General features: G+C 41.3%; 1 protein-coding gene across 7 annotated transcripts in view; it reads right to left on the bottom strand.

Annotated features, from left to right (window-relative positions):
* The window catches only part of UVSSA (UV stimulated scaffold protein A), a 200,332-nt gene that overhangs the window by 90,214 nt on the left and 91,397 nt on the right, over window positions 1–18,721 (bottom strand). For all 7 annotated transcript variants that reach the window (XM_085848588.1, XM_085848587.1, XM_085848583.1 and 4 more), the window contains one exon: window positions 16,127–16,289. In XM_085848588.1, coding sequence (XP_085704714.1) covers window positions 16,127–16,289 — 163 coding nt within the window. The remainder of the gene's footprint in view (window positions 1–16,126; window positions 16,290–18,721) is intronic.

The following is an 18,721-nucleotide window of genomic DNA, read 5'->3' as shown; positions in this document are numbered from 1 at the left end:
AGGATGACAGGCTGAGTCAACCTCCTGGTGTATTTTTAATTCAGCGGCCAACGGGGCTTGAACTCAGGACCCTAGGATCCCAAGCCGCCACCCTTACCACTAAGCCAACACCAGGCTTCTTCTGCACCTATTTTGTCTATACCCTTCTTTATCTTGAACATCTCTATCATATCCCCTCGTAACCACCTCCTTTTTAATGTATAAAGCCCCCGTTTCCTTCAGCCACACCGCAATGCTGAGTCTAACGAGGTTCGGAACCAATCTCGTAGCCCTGTGCTGAACCCTCTCTATTGAAACGATGTCCTTCCCAAGTTGAGGTGACCAACATGCTAGATGGGGCCCAAATAAATTTCTAGACAATGTTAAAACAACCTCCTTTGATTTATAATTGATCTCCCTGTGAATACAACCAAAAACCCTGTTTGCTTTACCAAAAGCTGCCTGCTTACCTCCTGTATCTCGTACAACCTCCAGATGCTTCTTCTGTGTGACACGCTCCAAAATTGACCCTTGCATCATGTAATCTACAATTCATTGTTCTTTCCCATCCCCAGCACCTTACACTTGTTCAGGTTAAATTGCATCTGCCAATCTTTTGCCCAATCTATGCAAGTATCAATACTTTCCTGAATATGATTACTACCTTCTCTGCTATAGTGCCTTCAGAAAGTATTCACACCCCTCGACTTTTGTCACATTTTGTTGTGTTACAGCCCGATGTTAAAATGGATGAAATAATAGAAATTGTCACCGACGACACAAAATACCCCAAAATGACAAAGCGAAAACACGTTTTCAGAATTTTTTTTAATTATTCAAAAATTAAAAGCTGAAATGTCTTGTGTCAAAAAGTATTCAACCCCTTTGCTATGATACTCCAAATTGAACTCAGGTGCATCCAATTTATTTTGATCATCCTTGAGATGTCTCCACAACTTCATTGGAGTCTACCTGCGGCCAAGTCAAATGATTGGACATGATTTAAAAATAAACACCTTTCTATATAAAGTCCCACAGTTGACAGTCAGTGCATGTCAGAGCAAAAACTCTATCATGAAGTCAAAGGAACTCTCTGTAGAATTTCGAGATCAACTGTGAGGAGGCATAGATCTGGGGAAGGGTATAAAACAATTTCTAGTGCTGAAAGTTCCCAAGAGCACAGTGAGCTACATCATTCGGAAATGGAAAGAATATGGAACTACCCAGACTCTTCCTCGAGCTGGACATCCGACCAAACTGAGCAACCGGACAAGAAGGACCTTGGTCAGGGAGGTGACCAAGAACCCAATGATCACTCTAATAGAACGACAGAGTTCCTTGGCTGAGATGGGAGAACCTGACAGGACAACAATCTCTGCAGCACTTTACAAATCTAGGCTTTATGGGAGAGTAGCCAGACGGAAGCCACTCCTGAGAAAAAGGCACAAAAGACTGCATGCCTGGAGTTTGCAAAAAGGGTCGTGAATGACTCCAAAAGCATGAGGCAAAATATTCTGTGGTCTGATGAGATGAAAATTGAACTCTTTAGTCTGAATGCAAAGCGCTACATCTGGCAGAAACCAAGCACAGCGCATCACCCATCTATCACCATCCCTACCATGAAGTATGGTGGTGGCAGCATCATGCTATGGTGATGCTTTTCAGTGGCAGGGAATAAAAGATTTGTAAGAATAGAGGGAACAATGAACAAAATCCTTGAGAAGAACCTGCTTCAGAGTGAAAAAGATCTTCAACTGCGACAAAGATTTACATTCCAGCAGGACAATGGCCCCAAGTATACAGTCAAAGCAACACTGGAATGGCTTCAGAACAAGAATGTGAAAGTGCTTCAGTGGCCCAGCCAAAGCCCAGACATTAATCCCATTGAGAATCTGTGGAAAAACCTGAAGATTGCTGTTCGCCGACAAAGCAAGGAAGAATGGGTTCACTTACAAGGCAAGGAAGCTCCCATCCAACTTGACAGAGCTTGAGCAAATCTGCAAGGCAAGGAAGAATGGGAGAAAATCCACAAATCCAGATGTGCAAAGCTAATGCAGACACACTCGAGAAGACTCAAAGCTTTAATCGCTGCCAAAGGCGCTTCTAAAAAGTATTGACTCAGGGGGTTGAATACTGATGAACCATGACATTTCAGCTTTTCATTTTTAATTAATTAATAAAACTTTCTAAAAACACATTTTCACTTTGTCATTATGGGGTATTACAAGGAGATTAGTGACACAAAATTTAAATTTTGTCCATTTTAAATTGAAGCTGTAACACAACAAAATGTGACAAAAGTCAAGGGGTGTGAATACTTTCTGAAGGCACTGTATCTCCCTTACCTCCAAACTTTGTGTCATCTGCAAATTTTGAAAGCCTACTCTTCACCTCACTATTCAAATCGATGTAGATTATAAATAATAATGGTCCTAGTGCTGATCCCTGAGGTACCCCACTATTTACATCCTCAAAGCAAGACATCCTTCCACTCACAGCTACTCTTTGCTTCCTATCACTCAGCCAGTTTGCAATCCAATTAGCTACCTGACCGGCCACTCCACAAGCCATCACCTTGGCTAACAAACTCCTATGTGGTACATTAGGCCAAATAAAAAAAAAATATATATATATATATATATATATATACCAGTTGATCGTCCCTGCCCACTTCCTTTTTTAAATTATTTTTTCACACATCGCAAGAAAAATAAATTTTAAAAACGCACCTGTGCAGTGAAACTACTGCACCGCTTAAAAACTAGCCCCGTGGGGGACCGACGGTTACTTCACCAACAGGCTAAACAATAAACCCCAAACTAAACAATAACAAAAAACTAAACAACAACAAACAAGAAACGAATGAAACACGGTGGGTTGGAAAGGTTCTTTTGATGGACGGATGGATGGAAGGAAGGACATATGGTATATTGAAGTGGCTTGCACGACTTAAAAATCCATATCTTCGTGTACGACCCCGACATCATTCTTTGAATAAATCATTTTCCCCATGTCGATGCTGAGTTTTTATAGCTTCAACCGAGCTTCTCCCGAGTTGGACTAGGGAGTGCTGGTGAGTCGACATCCCACAGATGTAAAGCTGTGTATTAAATATTTACTGTAGATCAATATAGAAAGATGGCAGAGCCAAAAAATTTAATATGCATGGTGTATGGTATTTCTTTTTTGTGTTTCGGCACCCATTTATTATATATTTGTTTATAACTGTGAATTATATTTTTAATAGGCTTAATGAGTGTGTACGTGACATTTAATTTTCTTTTTGGGGCGGAGTGGGGGGTGGGGATGTAAAAAACTGGCATGTCAGGTACATGATTTGTCAGGTACTAAAAGCTGGTGGCCGTTTTGAAAATAAATAATCACAAATAACAAACAAAATGGGCCTCCTTCCTTTTAAAAAAAATATCCAGATAATCAACAGGTTTTTTAAAAATATATATTATTTGGCCTTTTTAAATGCCTTCATAAAGTCTAGATTTATGATGTCCACTGCCATTCCCTCCCTCATTCACCCAATCAAAAAATGCTTCATAGAACTCCAATAGATTTGTTAAACAAAACCTACCTTTGGTAAACCCATGCTGACTGCCTTGAAATCGTTTTTATTTATTTAAATGGTTTCTCATCTGGTCCCTAATTAATGTCTCCAACACCTTCCCCACAAATGAAGTCAAACGAACGGGCATATGGTTCCCCAATTCTTCTCTGGATCCTTTCTTAAATAACGGTGTTACATTTGCCGCTCTCCAATCCTCCAGTACCTGTCCTGACTCCAGTGAGCTATTGAAAATATCCGTTAACATCTCGCTTACCTGCTCAGCCTCTTCCCTCAACACTCTCTGGTGCATATTATCTGGCCCCAGAGCTTTAGTGACTGTTAGATTACCTATTGTAGCTGTTCCTTTACTTCCTCCACTCCAACCTGGATCTTCTGTAAAAGCCCTTCCTCGCCTCCTTGATAGATACTCTCAACTATTGTCAATTCTCCTGGCTGTACTTGTGTAAATGTTGAAGCAAAATACCTTTAATAAGCCTGCCATCTCACTTTACTCACTAACCACTCTCTCTCTGTGCTATTTCTCAATGGACCCACACTTGTCCTAACCTGTTCTTTACCCCTTATATACTTAAACAATGCCTTGATATTATGTTTAATATTCTGAGCCATGTCCTTCTCATACTTTCTTTTGACTTGCCGAGTTATTTTCTGATCTTGCCTCTGCTTACTCCGATACTGATATAAATCCAACTCCAGTCCTGTTATTTATATCAAATAAATGCCTCTGCTTCTCCTTAATAGCACTCCTTATCTCACTACTCAACCACCTTAGCCTCTTTCTGATTCTAGTTTTACACCTCATTGGAATGTACTGACTGCACTCTATACATTTGCTCCTTGAAGGCTTCCCATTTCTCTGATGATGATTGACCTCTTGTTGGCATCTCCCAACTCTCTCATCATACCCTCAAGGTTTGCTTTCCTGAAATCTAATAGCCTTGCTCGACTATCCTGAACTCCAACTCTTAAGAGAATCTTTGCACACTCGATATTATGGTCACTTGATCCTAAATGCTCCCCTACCTCCACATTATTGAGGTGTTACTTAAAATGAGGTCAAACACTGCACTCCCCCTTGTGGGCTTTTCTACAAACTGGGTTAAAAAGCATTCCTGGACTAGATCGAGGAAATCCTCATCTGCTCTACCCTTTCCCTGTTCCAGGACCCAATCTATCCCTGGCAGGTTAAAATGCCCCATAATCAATACTCTTCCCTTACCACATGCCCTTTTGAATTCTTCATAGACTCCTTCCTCCTCGTCCTTTACACCCACAGCCCAATAAAAGCATCCTACCAGTATCTTTCTGTTATTGCCTTCGCTAATCTCCACCCATACAGAATCCTCTACATCAATTCCCTCCTTCAAGGGAACCCAAACGCAATTTTTTTTTTCTGAAAACGATTGAAAATCATTAATCATGGTCTAATTTGAAGGGAAATTTTTTTGAAATTTTTTGGCCAATCGCAAAGTGTCGAAAAAAAACCTGAGTGTGGATTTTAGATTTTCTCAGTAGCGTCACACCTTTAAATCACCTTGATCCGAATGGCGGCTTTACATAAAGAAACAGTATATTTTGAGCTCGGATTCCGATACTATTTCCACCATCATTAGAAACTCTGAAGCCTCTCAGTATGTTGAAAATGATCAGTGGGAGTTTGAAGAAACTATTGGAGACAAAATTAGTCATGGAAACATTTTTGGGGGAATTGTGGAGCTGAATCGTTTTGAGCCTTGTGCGAGCAATTTAGAGTAAGAAGGCGAAAGTGCTAGTGAAGATGAAAACGCTGGTCGCAAGTTCACTTCAGATTGGAAGGTTTTGATTTTCTGTTCAATTGATGTTCTATAAGGGATTTTGTATTAATTGATATATCAGTTATATTATTCGAGTGGAAATACCCATCATCACCTGACAGCCAACACTGTCCAAGCACACTCGGCCACTGTGGACAAACGCTTTGTCACACCATCGCAGGCTTACCAGGTGTCTTGTACATTACGGGATCGTCCCGTTTCATCGTGTTATGTTTGTGGGATAGATGCAGGAACTTCATAGTAAAGATAGGATTATATAGAGTAGCATTGTCCATGGATGAGCAGGAGACATCTCAATGCAATTAAGTAGAGAAATTGTCAGCTTAAGTTGTTATGTGTCACCGCACAGGGGGTGATGCTGTGTTAATTAGGTAGGGTTTTAGGATAATTTCTCCCAGTATGTGATTGCCCCAGCACCTTTTCCTATGTTTTTGCATTTACAAGACCGGTGATAAAAAGGAATCACATCCTTAAAAACAACAACAACAACAACCAAGCCAAACGTTCCAAGCAGGCAAAAACCCCACCTCCAGGAATGACAACAAGAAAACCACGCCCTTGGGGTGGATGATGGATGGGCGTGACGTCAGAAGGTTCGGGGGAGAGGAGAGTTGTGTGAGGTACGCGATTGGAAGCAAAAGGATCTAGCTTGCTGACTTCCCCTCAACATGGTGAAGAAAACTGCATGATTCTCGTATTTGTGCTGAAGCGAATTTGTTCGTGTGCTGGAGCAAAACGCTCGCCCATTGACTGTTCGGCTGAGTCGTGAAGCGTGTACGTTTCTGAGGAGGGAAGAAGAGCATGCCTCGTGGCCATATCACGGGGTCTCAGAAATCGTATCGTCATATGGTCGAGGAGGAAGGTGGGCGATCGCGGTGAACGGACCTGGTGCAAGAGAGGAGTGGGGTTGGCAATCTCGAATGTGAAAAGAAGCTGCACAGCAGTTTCTGAGCCCTGGCGTTGAATACCTCAAATATGTTTCCCGCCATTTTCGGGTGCGGTTTCCCATGCAGTGACTGTGGTTTCGATGATGCCAGGTCCAAAAAGGATCATCTCTGGACCAAGCTAAGTGCTAGAATAAAGGAGGGATATATATTTTGTTTTATCTTTTCCCCTTCTCCATTTTTGTAACTGAGCAACAAGGCACCTCGACTTTAGGCTGTAAATTACCTCACGTTTCATGACCTCATGCTTTGATTAATTTTCTTTATTACACTTCGATTTATTCCTCTTATGAATACTTGATTTATGTTCATTAAACCCTATTTATTAACATTGCTTGTGGCTGTCTATTCGTTGTGGGTTCGAGTATAAACCCTTGTCCTCCATTCTGGTGAACACGTCTGGTACATGCTTTGACACCCTCCTGTCCCACGCACACATTAATCTCCAAGGATCACAAGTTTTCCTCCAAGGTAGAACCATTTGGCGATACATCCAGGTCAGTCTTAACTGGCGTGGACACGACATTACTTTCCTGGGACGCCATTTGTGCCGTGTTCATGTTGTGATGCTGTGCTGCATTTGTGCTGTGCCGTGCCCCCATGTTGAGGTCCTGCCCCAGTGGAGGGGGGGAAGGGGGTGTGGGGTGCTTGTAGGTATCATGGAGGGATAGTGGAGGGGGTGGGGTGGGATGATGGTGGGTATTGTGGAGGTTATGGTTGATGGGGGATTGTGGAGAGATGGCAGAGTGGGGGGGGATGGTGGTGGGGATTTTGGTGGGGGGTGGGTGAGAGGGTGGCGGGTATTGTGGGTGTGATGGTTGATGGGGGATTGTTGGGGGATGGGAAGAGGGGGGGAGGTGGGGAAACCCTAAAAATTTTAGGGTCCTCGGTCAAATCCTCTTGGAGGAGTAGATGATACATACATACATACTAGACATACAAGACAGTGGTTCATTTGATTATCAGAAATTTGTGTTGATAATTATCAACACAAATTATAATAGATAATTGTTTTCAGATGTTCTTGTGGTAACTGCCGGGTAATGGAAACATGTGCTTGATTCACTGCTCAAATGGTCTGTGTATACGTGCTGGTAGCTCAGGAGAGATGGTGTTAGTTTCAAGCGACAGCTGTTTCTTCGGCTTAATTGTGGGTGTGGCATCCTCTCTCAATTGTGGTAGATAACCACAACATCTAGCCATCTCTACTGTTTCATAACAGTTTCCTGCAAAATGGCCCGAGCACAAAACCTAACATTTTGTTGGCCCGATTCACACTCTGGTATTTCGGACAAACCTTATCCAGTTTCTCGCAGACTTAGTGTCTTTCGGCCATCGGTGCAGCATGAAACACATATAAGCATCAAGGGCACATAGACTTGGCATATTTGTGGAAAATAGAAAATTATTTGCCGTTTCAGTTAAATCCGACGGTGATGTCACCCGGAGACGGTACGGATTTGATGGTCAACTTATTAATGCGATGAGAAGAAGAACAAGAAGAAGAACAAGAAGAAGAAGAAGAAGAAGAACAAGAAGAAGAAGAACAAGAACAAGAAGAAGAAGAACAAGAACAAGAAGAAGAACAAGAACAAGAAGAACAAGAAAAACAACAACAACAACAACACAAACAAGAACATTATGACTTTTAATCGCACATTTACCGAATTTAGAATTCGGAAATCGCAAAAAGACACATCATATCAACTTTGTCGGGCATCAACGGATAAATTAGCATCGAGATGGTCAAAGCGTGTAGGTTCTCCTTTAATGTCACCAATTTCTCTCAATGCAATGCTATGTCTTACTCAGATTGCTACTCCTCCTATTTTCTCCTTCCCATCACACCAATACACATTGTAGACTTGTAATCCTGTCCTCCAGTTACTCTCCTCACTAAACCATGTCTCGTACTGCAACTATATCGTACTCCTCACGATCTACTTTGGCCTCAAGCTCTTCCATCTTATTATTTAAACTCACTGGCATTGGTATAGAATATGTTTAACTTTTCCCTTCCTAAAATTCTATTTTCTTGCCTGGCCTTACCAATCACAATTACATCAGTTCCATGTGTAATAGCTTCCCCACACTCTAATGACTGAAAAAAGCCTGAATTCCTTCCTCGATTCCCACTGCAAACCTTGCTGCCCCCTTTCTATTTAACATATGGCCACCATTCTGGAAAAATTCCCTTTGCTCCCGAAATAATTCCCACTGCTTCTTAAATGCAAAACCTTCATCCCTACACCATCCTTCCAGCCATTGGTTGACATCTGTCGCTTTGCTCATAATTTCTATTTAATTTCCTAATCTTGGGAGAATCCTGGAAAACATGACCACACAACCCTTTTCTTTCAGCCACTTACCCAATATCCTGTATGTATTTTTCAAAACATCTGAGTAAACATTCCCTAAATCATTTGCTCCTCAGGGTACCACAACCAACATCTTTCTACCATGACCTAATATGGTGTCATTTACCCTTCCTTCAATGTCCCTAACTCCTGCTCCTTCAAAACTGCACTTGAACTCGATGTCTAAAATACTTCCTGCAGAATGAAGAATCTACATATTTAAGTCTCATCACCCACAAAACCTGTCTCCCAGACCTCTGTCCTACCAATTTTTAGTGCGGTAACCTCACCCTCTCCACCACCTGCACCCGGCGGACCCTCACCATCGTCTGCACTCACCAGACCCTCACCACTGCCTGCCTCCTCACAACCCTCACCCATACCTGCACTCATTATACCCCCCACCATCTCCTCAGCAACCTCACTCCACAACCGTAACCAACTTTATTCTCCACAATATCTCACATTCTGCTACTTGCTGCAAATTATCTAATCGTTCCTTCAACCTCATGATAACTATCCTAAAGTGGGCTATTTCCTCTCGCTTCCAATAACAATGAGTACCCCCCTGCTTCCTCTCTTCCTGATATGGCTCATATTAAACATCTATCACATTTTATGTACTCCTCTTCCTTTCTCCTTTGCCGGCACATAGCAATTTAACCTGGGATGCCAGCATGTTCAAACTGGAACAGCAAACCAATATGCCTGGTTGTGGCTTCATGGTTAAGGTGGCTGGCTGAAGACCTTCGGGCCTTGAGTTTGAGCCTCTGTCATGCCATTGAAATAACACCAGATGGGTTAAAAGCTTGTCATCCTTCCGAGGTCGGCAAAATGAGTACCAGCTTACTGGGGGTAATAAGCCATTCGAGTATCCTGAATCTACTACAATCAAGTAGTGACAACCCATCCAGGATTGTATTCCTTAACCAAATGAAACTGCCTCGGCAGGTCCTATTGTTACGAATTTGGAAACCTTGAGCACTCAACATTCACGTCCTAAAGATCAGTTATAATCGGTAAGTATGTGTTTGTAGTTAGGGTCCCATCCCCTTGTATAATAGGTGATTAAATGTATGTGCACTGCGAAGTTGTTTTATAGTCAGGACTTTAAATCATTAGATCCGACAAACCAACCACCCTGCCACTGAACTAGTGCTTTGCAGCGTGTGCCCAATCACAACTCCTCCACTGAATTGGTGCTTTACAGCGCATTCCCATTCACAGCTCCTCCACTGAAGTAGCGCTTTACAGAGCATTCCGATTCACGATTCCTCCACTGAACTAGCGCTTTACGAGGCTCTCCTTGCTGTCCAATCAGGAGCGAACAGCACGTGGACACACCTGATCCCTGTCCAACCAAGCGCGCACAAAGCATCCGACACCAAGGCTCCGCCCCGCTCAGGGAGTGGATAAAAGACCAGACTCCCTTTGGAGTTCTTGTGTTGTTGTTCTGGTGTCCGGGTTCGTGCTCATGTTCGTGTTGGCGTCGGAGGCTGGTTGTGGGTCGGAGCCTGAGGAGGATCACTTTCTTCGCCTGCCTCATCGCCTCCTCGCTTGTTTTTGCCGATCGTGCTGGTGTCTGCCGCTCCACTCCTGGTGCCTTCGTCCTTGACGCCACGTGGAAGCTGCTGGGTTGAGTCCCGCCACGGAGCCAGATCGTCGAAGACCGCACAAGGCGGACAGGTCCAAGCACAGGCTCTGGTCTCCAGCTCACCTTTCCTCGAGCTGGAAGCCTTCAATAAAGACCCGACAGGGTCCGATTCTTTTGGGTGTGTGTCTGTGTGTGGGCCCGTCTCTTAAGTAGAACTGTTAAGTGATTTTGCTCACTGTATATTGCCTGCTTGATATTCGAATAACTCTGCCCTTACGTGTTTCCCGCCCCGATAATTTATTGTAATAAATTTCCCTATTGTTGAATGTCCCAGCTCGTTCCTTGTCATTTCTTTTATTGGCTTAACACGGTGCATGTTGAGAAATAGCGAGACAGTAAATTGTGCATTTGGACCGACAGGCCTTGGTGACCATCCGCTCGGGTTACACACGGTTCGAGCACGGTAACGGCTCGTCCCGCTCGAGGTCTGTCGAGGGTGTGAATTGCCTGGTAGCTTTGCCATGTAAGCAATTAGGTATATTGAAGTTTGGCAATTAACCCTACCCCACACGGTCGAATTATTGGCAATTCATGGTCCTGTAAGGGACCCGTACCTTTCGGACTTATCCGAGGGTCACGACCTAAATTACGATGTGTTCGGTGGAGCCGACTCTACTGCTCCCTCTAGCGGTCGTGCTCGCCACCGATACCCGGCCCCACAACACTATGCACCTCACGGTGTGATAGGAATGGTTATTATTGCGATCATTAATTAACACCCCGGGTGTTTGAAAAATTACTTGAACAGCCCCAAACCGGTAAACTGATCTTCAATATCATGATTACCAAAACATGTGACAAAAGGCCGACTGGCCACTGCAAGAAAAAAAAAACCTCAAACATCTGGAAAATAGACATGCATGGTATGCATTTTGTGGTACGCAGCACGTGGTTGCGAGTATTCTCTTTCCAAACTTCTAGACATAATTTCCTAATGACAGCTGTTTTGTGCTTCAAGAAGTTTTAATATTGATTTTTAACAAATTATTTGTAACATTTGCCTGTTTCCTTTTCACTAAACGAGTAACGGGCCCGTAGGTGCGGGCCCATAGGTGCATGCCAGTATATGCAGCTTCGTTCCTTCGGTCTCGTAAACGACGACTGGATTGGGGCATTGTTTCAATTAGATCGGACCAACCGTATCATAAATGGCCATAACTTGGGAAACACCTGCGAAACATACTCAGGTCCCCAGCGTCAATTGTGACGTCATATCAAACGAAGAAGAAGAATTGTGACGTCTCTCTCTCGACTCCCCTCTCTCGCCCCCTCTCGCTTGCCCCTCTCCCCTCCTCTCTCTCGCCCCCACTCTCACCCCCTCTCACCCCCTCCCTTGAATTGTGACGCCCCTCTCTCTCACCTCCCCTCTCTTGCTCCCCTCTCTCGCCCCCCTTAAAAAAAAACAAAAAATAAATAAATCTATAAACATTGTGACGTCATTCGTGACGTCATAGCACCGTATCTTGTCATTGGTTGACAGATAAATGGCCGTAACTTGGGAACCGCTTGTCCGATTAATATCAAACCTTGAAAAGACACATACTCAGGTCTCCAGCGTCGATTGTGACGTCATACCAAACGAAGAAGAAGAAGAATTGTGACGTCAATCGTGCAAAAAAAAAATAAATAAACATTAATTGTGACATCATTTGTGGCGTCATAGCACCGTGTCTTGTCATTGGTCGACAGATAAATGGCCATACCTTGGGAACCGCTCGTCCGATTAATATCAAACCTCGAAAAGGCACATCCGCGGGTCCCCGGCAATATTCCTTTCAGACCGGCAAGATTTCAGATTGAAACCGGCAAGTTTCAATCAGATCGGACTGGCGGTTGTCGAGAAACGGCGGTCGCATACATACAGACAGACAGCCAAGCCAGTAGGCGACGAGGGATTCGCTAGGATCGAAGCGCTGGATGCGATGCTTTTCATTCTGACCGATCCACCGACGAAGATTCATTGCCAAGACATATTGATTCACATAAAATTGTTTCTCTGCTTGGCAAGATTTTTCCGATTGCGCATTTTGCAAACTGGCACTCCTCATAAAAAAATGACGGTAAATAGACACCCTATTTTTGTAGGACTACCATTTGAAAAATAATTGGTTTGCTGGTTTGTGCTGTGGAGCCTCACATTGCAGGCACACACACACACACACACACACACACACACACACACACACACACACACACACACACACACACACACACACACACACACACACACACACACACACACACACACACACACACACACACACACACACACACACACACACACACAAAACCCGATAAACTTCTCTCAATGCTCTTGTTTGACCACACCTCCTGAGCCACACAATATTTTCAATAAGCCACGCTCACTTTCCTACGCCACTCCCACTTTAAATAATAAATAATTGGAGGTGGTGTGTGGATCGTGGAATCGTTTTCGGTAAATCAATAAATAATTGGAGGTGGTGTGTGGGTCTTGATCGTTTTCGGTAAATAAATAAATAATTGAAGGTGGTGTGTGGATCGTGGAATCGTTTACGGAAAATAAATAAATAATTGGAGGCGGACTGTGGGTCGTGGAATTGTTTTCGGTAAATAAATAAATAATTGGAGGTGGTGTGTGGGTGGGGAATAGTTTTCGGTAAATAAATAAATAATTGGAGGTGGTGTGTGGGCCGTGGAATCGTTTTCAGTAAATAAATAAATAATTGGAGGTGGTGTGTGGGTCGTGGAATTGTTTTCGATAAATAAATAATTGAAGGTGGTGTGTGGGTCGTGGAATCGTTTTCGGTAAATAAATAAACATATTATTAGAAATCCACAAAGACAGAAATGCCGGTGATTCCATTTATTTTGGATCCTTTTCACTTTGGTCAATAATGTTTGGATCGAGGAGAGATCGAAGGTGGAACGACGGTGTAGTTCCTTACAAGCACTGTATACACACCTTAAATGACGGTAAATAGACACCCGATTTTTGAAGAACTACCATTTGAAAAATAAAACCTCAATCAAACATCGGCTTGAGTAAAATTTTCTAAATATCTCGAAGTGTTTAATTCCGAAGTCTCGTTTCTCTACATTCAAAACTGAAGGACAAGTATTGAAATAACTGTACGTGGTTTTTCAGCCGCTGCACAGCAACGGGTGGTTTCTCGGCAACGAAATTCAAACGCGCACATTCCCAGTATATATTCCACCTCTTGGCAAAGTTTCATTGAAATCGGTTCGCTGGTTCGTGCTGTGGAGCCTCGCGTTGCAGACACACACACACACACACACACACACACACACACACACACACACACACACACACACACACACACACACACACACACACACACACACACACACACACACACACACACACACACACACACACACACCCGGAAAACCCGACAATAAGGGATATCTCATGTATAGCGAATCCAACAGACAGACACACACACACACACACACAGAGATTGCTGGAATTATAGATTGATGGAAAATTCGGGGGAGAGAGAGTCCCCCACTTCCTGAGCAAAAATAATTTAAATATATCCTCACAATCCCCCTCGGGATTTACCCCCATGTACTGGACGATGAGGCGGTCACTTCCTACCTCTTCGTCTCCATAACTCCTTCACTCGTCTCTCCACCTACGTCGACTCACCCAAGTCACATCGCCACCCTTGTAAATGTGAGCAAATATACCCCAAGTAAATATTTATCCACCTATGAAACCTCAAGTACCTGTTACATGTCTTATTTTATTGTTCGATGCAATACTTGTAGGGGTTGCTGACATTGTTCAGTCATTTTTAGATCCTCGTGGAGGATCTCTAAGTCTTACTCACGTTGTTGTTCTTCATCTTCTTCTTGTGGACTTTTTTGTTTCACAGCCTACAGTTTTCATCGAAACTTCCTGAAACTTGGCATATATATGTAAAAATACCCCGCGCAGACAGTAACCATCTCCGATTTTGAAAATTCCTCCTCGAAAAAAAGTTATGACATCAAAATATCTCCGCTAATGGAAATCGCCTAAAAATTATCTCTGAAACTAGGCAAGCTTTTTGAATTCTGTTTGCAGGAATCGAACAGGGCATTAGCAGAGATGAATTACCGCTCATATGATACATCACTATGACGTCATATCAATTTTTATGACGTCATTCCTATTTTTTGACTTTTTTGTTTCACAACTCAGAGTTTTCATCGGATCTTCGTGAAACTTGCCATGTATATGCAGAAAGCCCACGCGCAGGCAGTAACCATCTCCGATTTTGGAAATTCTTCCGAGAAAAAAAGTTGATGTCATAATATCGCCGCTAATGGAAATCGCCGATACCATTATCTCCGAAACTAGGCAAGCTGTTTGAATTTTGTTTGCGGGAATCAAGTCAGGAATTAGCACAGACCATTTATCACAAACCTGATACATCACAATGACGTCATATTCGTTTTTATGACGTCATCATTAAGAGGACGAGGATCTTAGCTCATATGAGCTTGTTTTGTGTGTGGGGTGGGGGGGCTAAAACACTTACCTCTACCCACAAAGGAATGGGGCCAGGGATCATCTAATATTACCATTCACATAGATACAAAGGCTTAGGCAATAAAGAGCAATTTAAACAAAAGTCGTGTTTTCCAGAAACATAACCTCAACATAAAACTGAGCATTACCAGTGCTGTTGAAAGTTGCATATCTTCCAAGAATTAATTCCCAATTTAACATCTGCACAGTATTACTTACTATCTGCAGATGACTAATGCTCTTCTGTTATTTTCAGTCAATGAATGATGAACCCCTCTCAAGGGTGAAGGTCATTAAATTTTTTTTGTACAAGAAAGAATACACTGCAAAGCAAAGCCATGGGCACATGGTTGTTGTTTTATGGGTTGGTTGCCCCTTGTTATACCACAATGACATGATGAACAAGATTTGCCCTCACATGGGAAACAGAAAAAGTTGGATTGAAAATTCCTCAAGGTCAACAAGATCCACAAGATAAAGATAATGGTGACAAAATAATTGATACATTTAATGCTTGACAAAGCAATGGGTAGAGGATTAACAAAGGCTCAGGGCAAGGTGAGGACACCGACTGCCTTGAGCGGCCTTTTCAATGCCAAGTCAAAATCCTTGCAATTCTGTGCAATGGTGTTCATTATAAATGTGATAAAGTGTTCTGTACTTACACATTACCCAGTTAAGGCAATTGGTTGATATATTTGGTGCTGTCTGCAAGAGCAGAGAATAAACAAAGCCTATTCTTTAAATTTTAATTTAAAAGAGATGTTCTCTGCATTTCAAACACTCATTAACAAATGCACAGATAAATCCTGAAAATGACAATCGTTTAAACACAATGTAGTTCAGCTTTTAATTACATATAATCATCAAGTTTGAAAATAAATTATTATTCAATGTCCTCGTTAAATCATACAGGAAAGAACAAGTAGTGGTAAGAATCGAAACTAATTTCAAAAGTCAAACAAAGAAGGACTAAAATTGTTGCTAAACAGACGGTCGCATCAAGTCAACAGAACACAAGATAAAAAGGGAGTCAAACAGTACACGAACTACAGCATTCCATTTTGACTCCATAGAATGATAGCGAATGCAGAGGTTTGCAAGTTTCAATCTAAACCGATAAACCATCACATGTCTTCTTCAACAAATGGCCTGCCTCAAAGCCGTGACACTCCTGTGGTGGCTCCAATTGGATGGTAAATGTGCAAGAGTTACATAGTTTCACGCATCAACTGGATATTTGGAGAGAAATCCATGAGGACAAACACTGTCTACTTACCCAGCACCAGAATGCATCTGGCGCAGCCGAAACTGCTTCAAACTAGCGGCTGCTGTAGTGGGGTCAAGTTCATCCTCTTCATCTTGTTGGCATTTATCTTTGGCACCACTGCTTGTCTGTGCCACATCTGCCTTAAGTGGGTCGTCCACTATGGGGTCCAGACCTGAGGTACCAAAATAAAATATAAATCACTCCACTTCAAGTAATGACCTGCATCATGAAGAACATGTTTTGGGGGGAAAAAAATTGAAAAAAATTCCTGTTTGCAAAAATACAAAAGTGATCATCTCACCATTAAAAACACCCCACCACCATGATATTAAAAATACCCCACCGCCGCGTAACCTCCACATCATCTATCTATAATTCCAGCAGTGTGTGTGTGTGTGTGTGTGTGTGTGCGTGTGTGTGTGTGTGTGTGTGTGTGTGTGTGTGTGACCGCCGTTTCTCGACAACCGCTGGTCCGATCTAATTGAAACTTGTCAGCTATATTGCTGGGGACCCAAGGATGTGCCTTTTCAAGGTTTGATATTAATCGGACAAGTGCTTTCCAAGTTATGGCCATTTATTTACCAAACCAATGATAGACACGTTGTTGCGTGGGCGTGGCCGATGGGAAAGGGAAGCTCAGCCGCGTTCGCCATTACAGGTTACAACCTACGGGCTTCCGGATCCATTACGGGTTATAACGTACGGACTTCCGGATAATGATGACTTCGTGTATTCTAAGAATTTCTCGATTTCTTATGCGCATTTATAGATAAACACAATGCCCCAAGTTATGATCGTTTTCATATTAGCCGGTGTATAAATTTCGGTAACATCAGAGTGCTGGTATGCTCCGAACCAGGAAGTAAATTTTTTTCTCTCTCTTCTCTTTTTGTTTTTCCTTGCCACGACATTGCGAAAAGGTAAAATACGTTGGTGCTAATTGAATAATTGGGTATTAAAACTAAATTGCGAATAATCGTAACTGCGAATAATATTCGAACTTCCGGGCCACGCACGTACGGGCACTCGAGAGCGAAGAAACGGCCTGCGTGGTTGTTGTTTGTTGCTCGCGGTTTGAATATTTATTATTATTATTTTTTTTTTTACGGGCACTTACTCGTTAAAAACAACTCCCACTGTGCAATTCAAAACACCTCAGCACACATCGCTATAGAAACAGGCTTGTTTTAACTGAGGATAAGTACGTGAGCTGCCGTGGTGTCATGATTCACAGCGAGCAGAATTCAAACATTTATTTTGCAAATTTATTTGTGATATTATATTTTTATAAGCAACTGAAGTTGACTCAAGTTAATATATATATATATATATATATATATATATATATATATATACATATATATATATATATATATATATATATATATATATATATATATATATACATACATATATATATATATATATACATATATAATTTCAGTAAAAAGAAAAAAAATTCAAAAATATACCGTTCAGACAGACACAAGGGGTAGGTGCATCACAGAAGTTTGGTACGAAAGTTTGAGGGAGTAGTTCAGTGATAACACAAATGAGCGGTCGTATCGAAATGAAAACCAGACACGTGCTATGGCTCGGGTTCTATTGTACATGATGAAGCCGGTGAAACGTTACCTGACACCAGGTCTGCTCTCGCTTTTTTGCTCAAATTAGCCGAGTCGATGTAGTTTTTCACTTTTGGTTGGAAGCGCCTTCTTCTTCTTTAACACACATATATATATATATATATATATATATATATATATATATATATATATATATATATATATATATATATATATATATATATATATATATATATATATATATATATATATATATAACTAGCGTGGTTGCTACATTTGGATAAACACCGCCACGTAATTCAAAACACCTCACCACGCCACGTAATTCAAACAAAAATATATGCAGTCTATATATATAAATATATAGACACTGCATATATATATATATATATATATATATATATATATATATATATATATATATATATATATACATATACATATACATGTTATAAATAACACCTTACCTCCACATCATTCAAAACACCTCACCACACGTGCCAATAGAGACACGCTTGTTTAAACTGAGAATAAGTATGAGAGTTGCCGTGTTGTCATAATTTACACCAAGCAGAATTCAAACATTTATTTTCAAAATATAATTGTAATAATCTTGATTAATTTCATTTTATTAAGCAATTGAAGTTGAAGATTTAAGTGAAAATTTTTTTATTTTAATTTCAAACGAAATACCCTGAGGACATACACATGTGAGAACTTGGTGCAGCCCAGAAGTTTGGTACAATTTCACAAAACTTTTAGGAAGTAGTTCAGTGACAACACACAACACAAGACGTGACAGACACTACATACATAATTATATATAAAAATATATATGCACACATATAGACATATACAATATACATATAGTGTATATATATATATATATATATATATATATATATATATATATATATATATATATATATATATATATATATATATATATATATATATATATATATATATATATATATATATATATATATATATATATATATATATATATACACACACA

This window comes from Eptatretus burgeri, chromosome 12, assembly GCF_056783735.1.
Source record: "Eptatretus burgeri isolate ZD-2024b chromosome 12, Ebu_testis_v1, whole genome shotgun sequence".
Taxonomy (NCBI): domain Eukaryota; kingdom Metazoa; phylum Chordata; class Myxini; order Myxiniformes; family Myxinidae; genus Eptatretus; species Eptatretus burgeri.
This window is presented reverse-complemented; position numbering and strand designations above follow the sequence as displayed.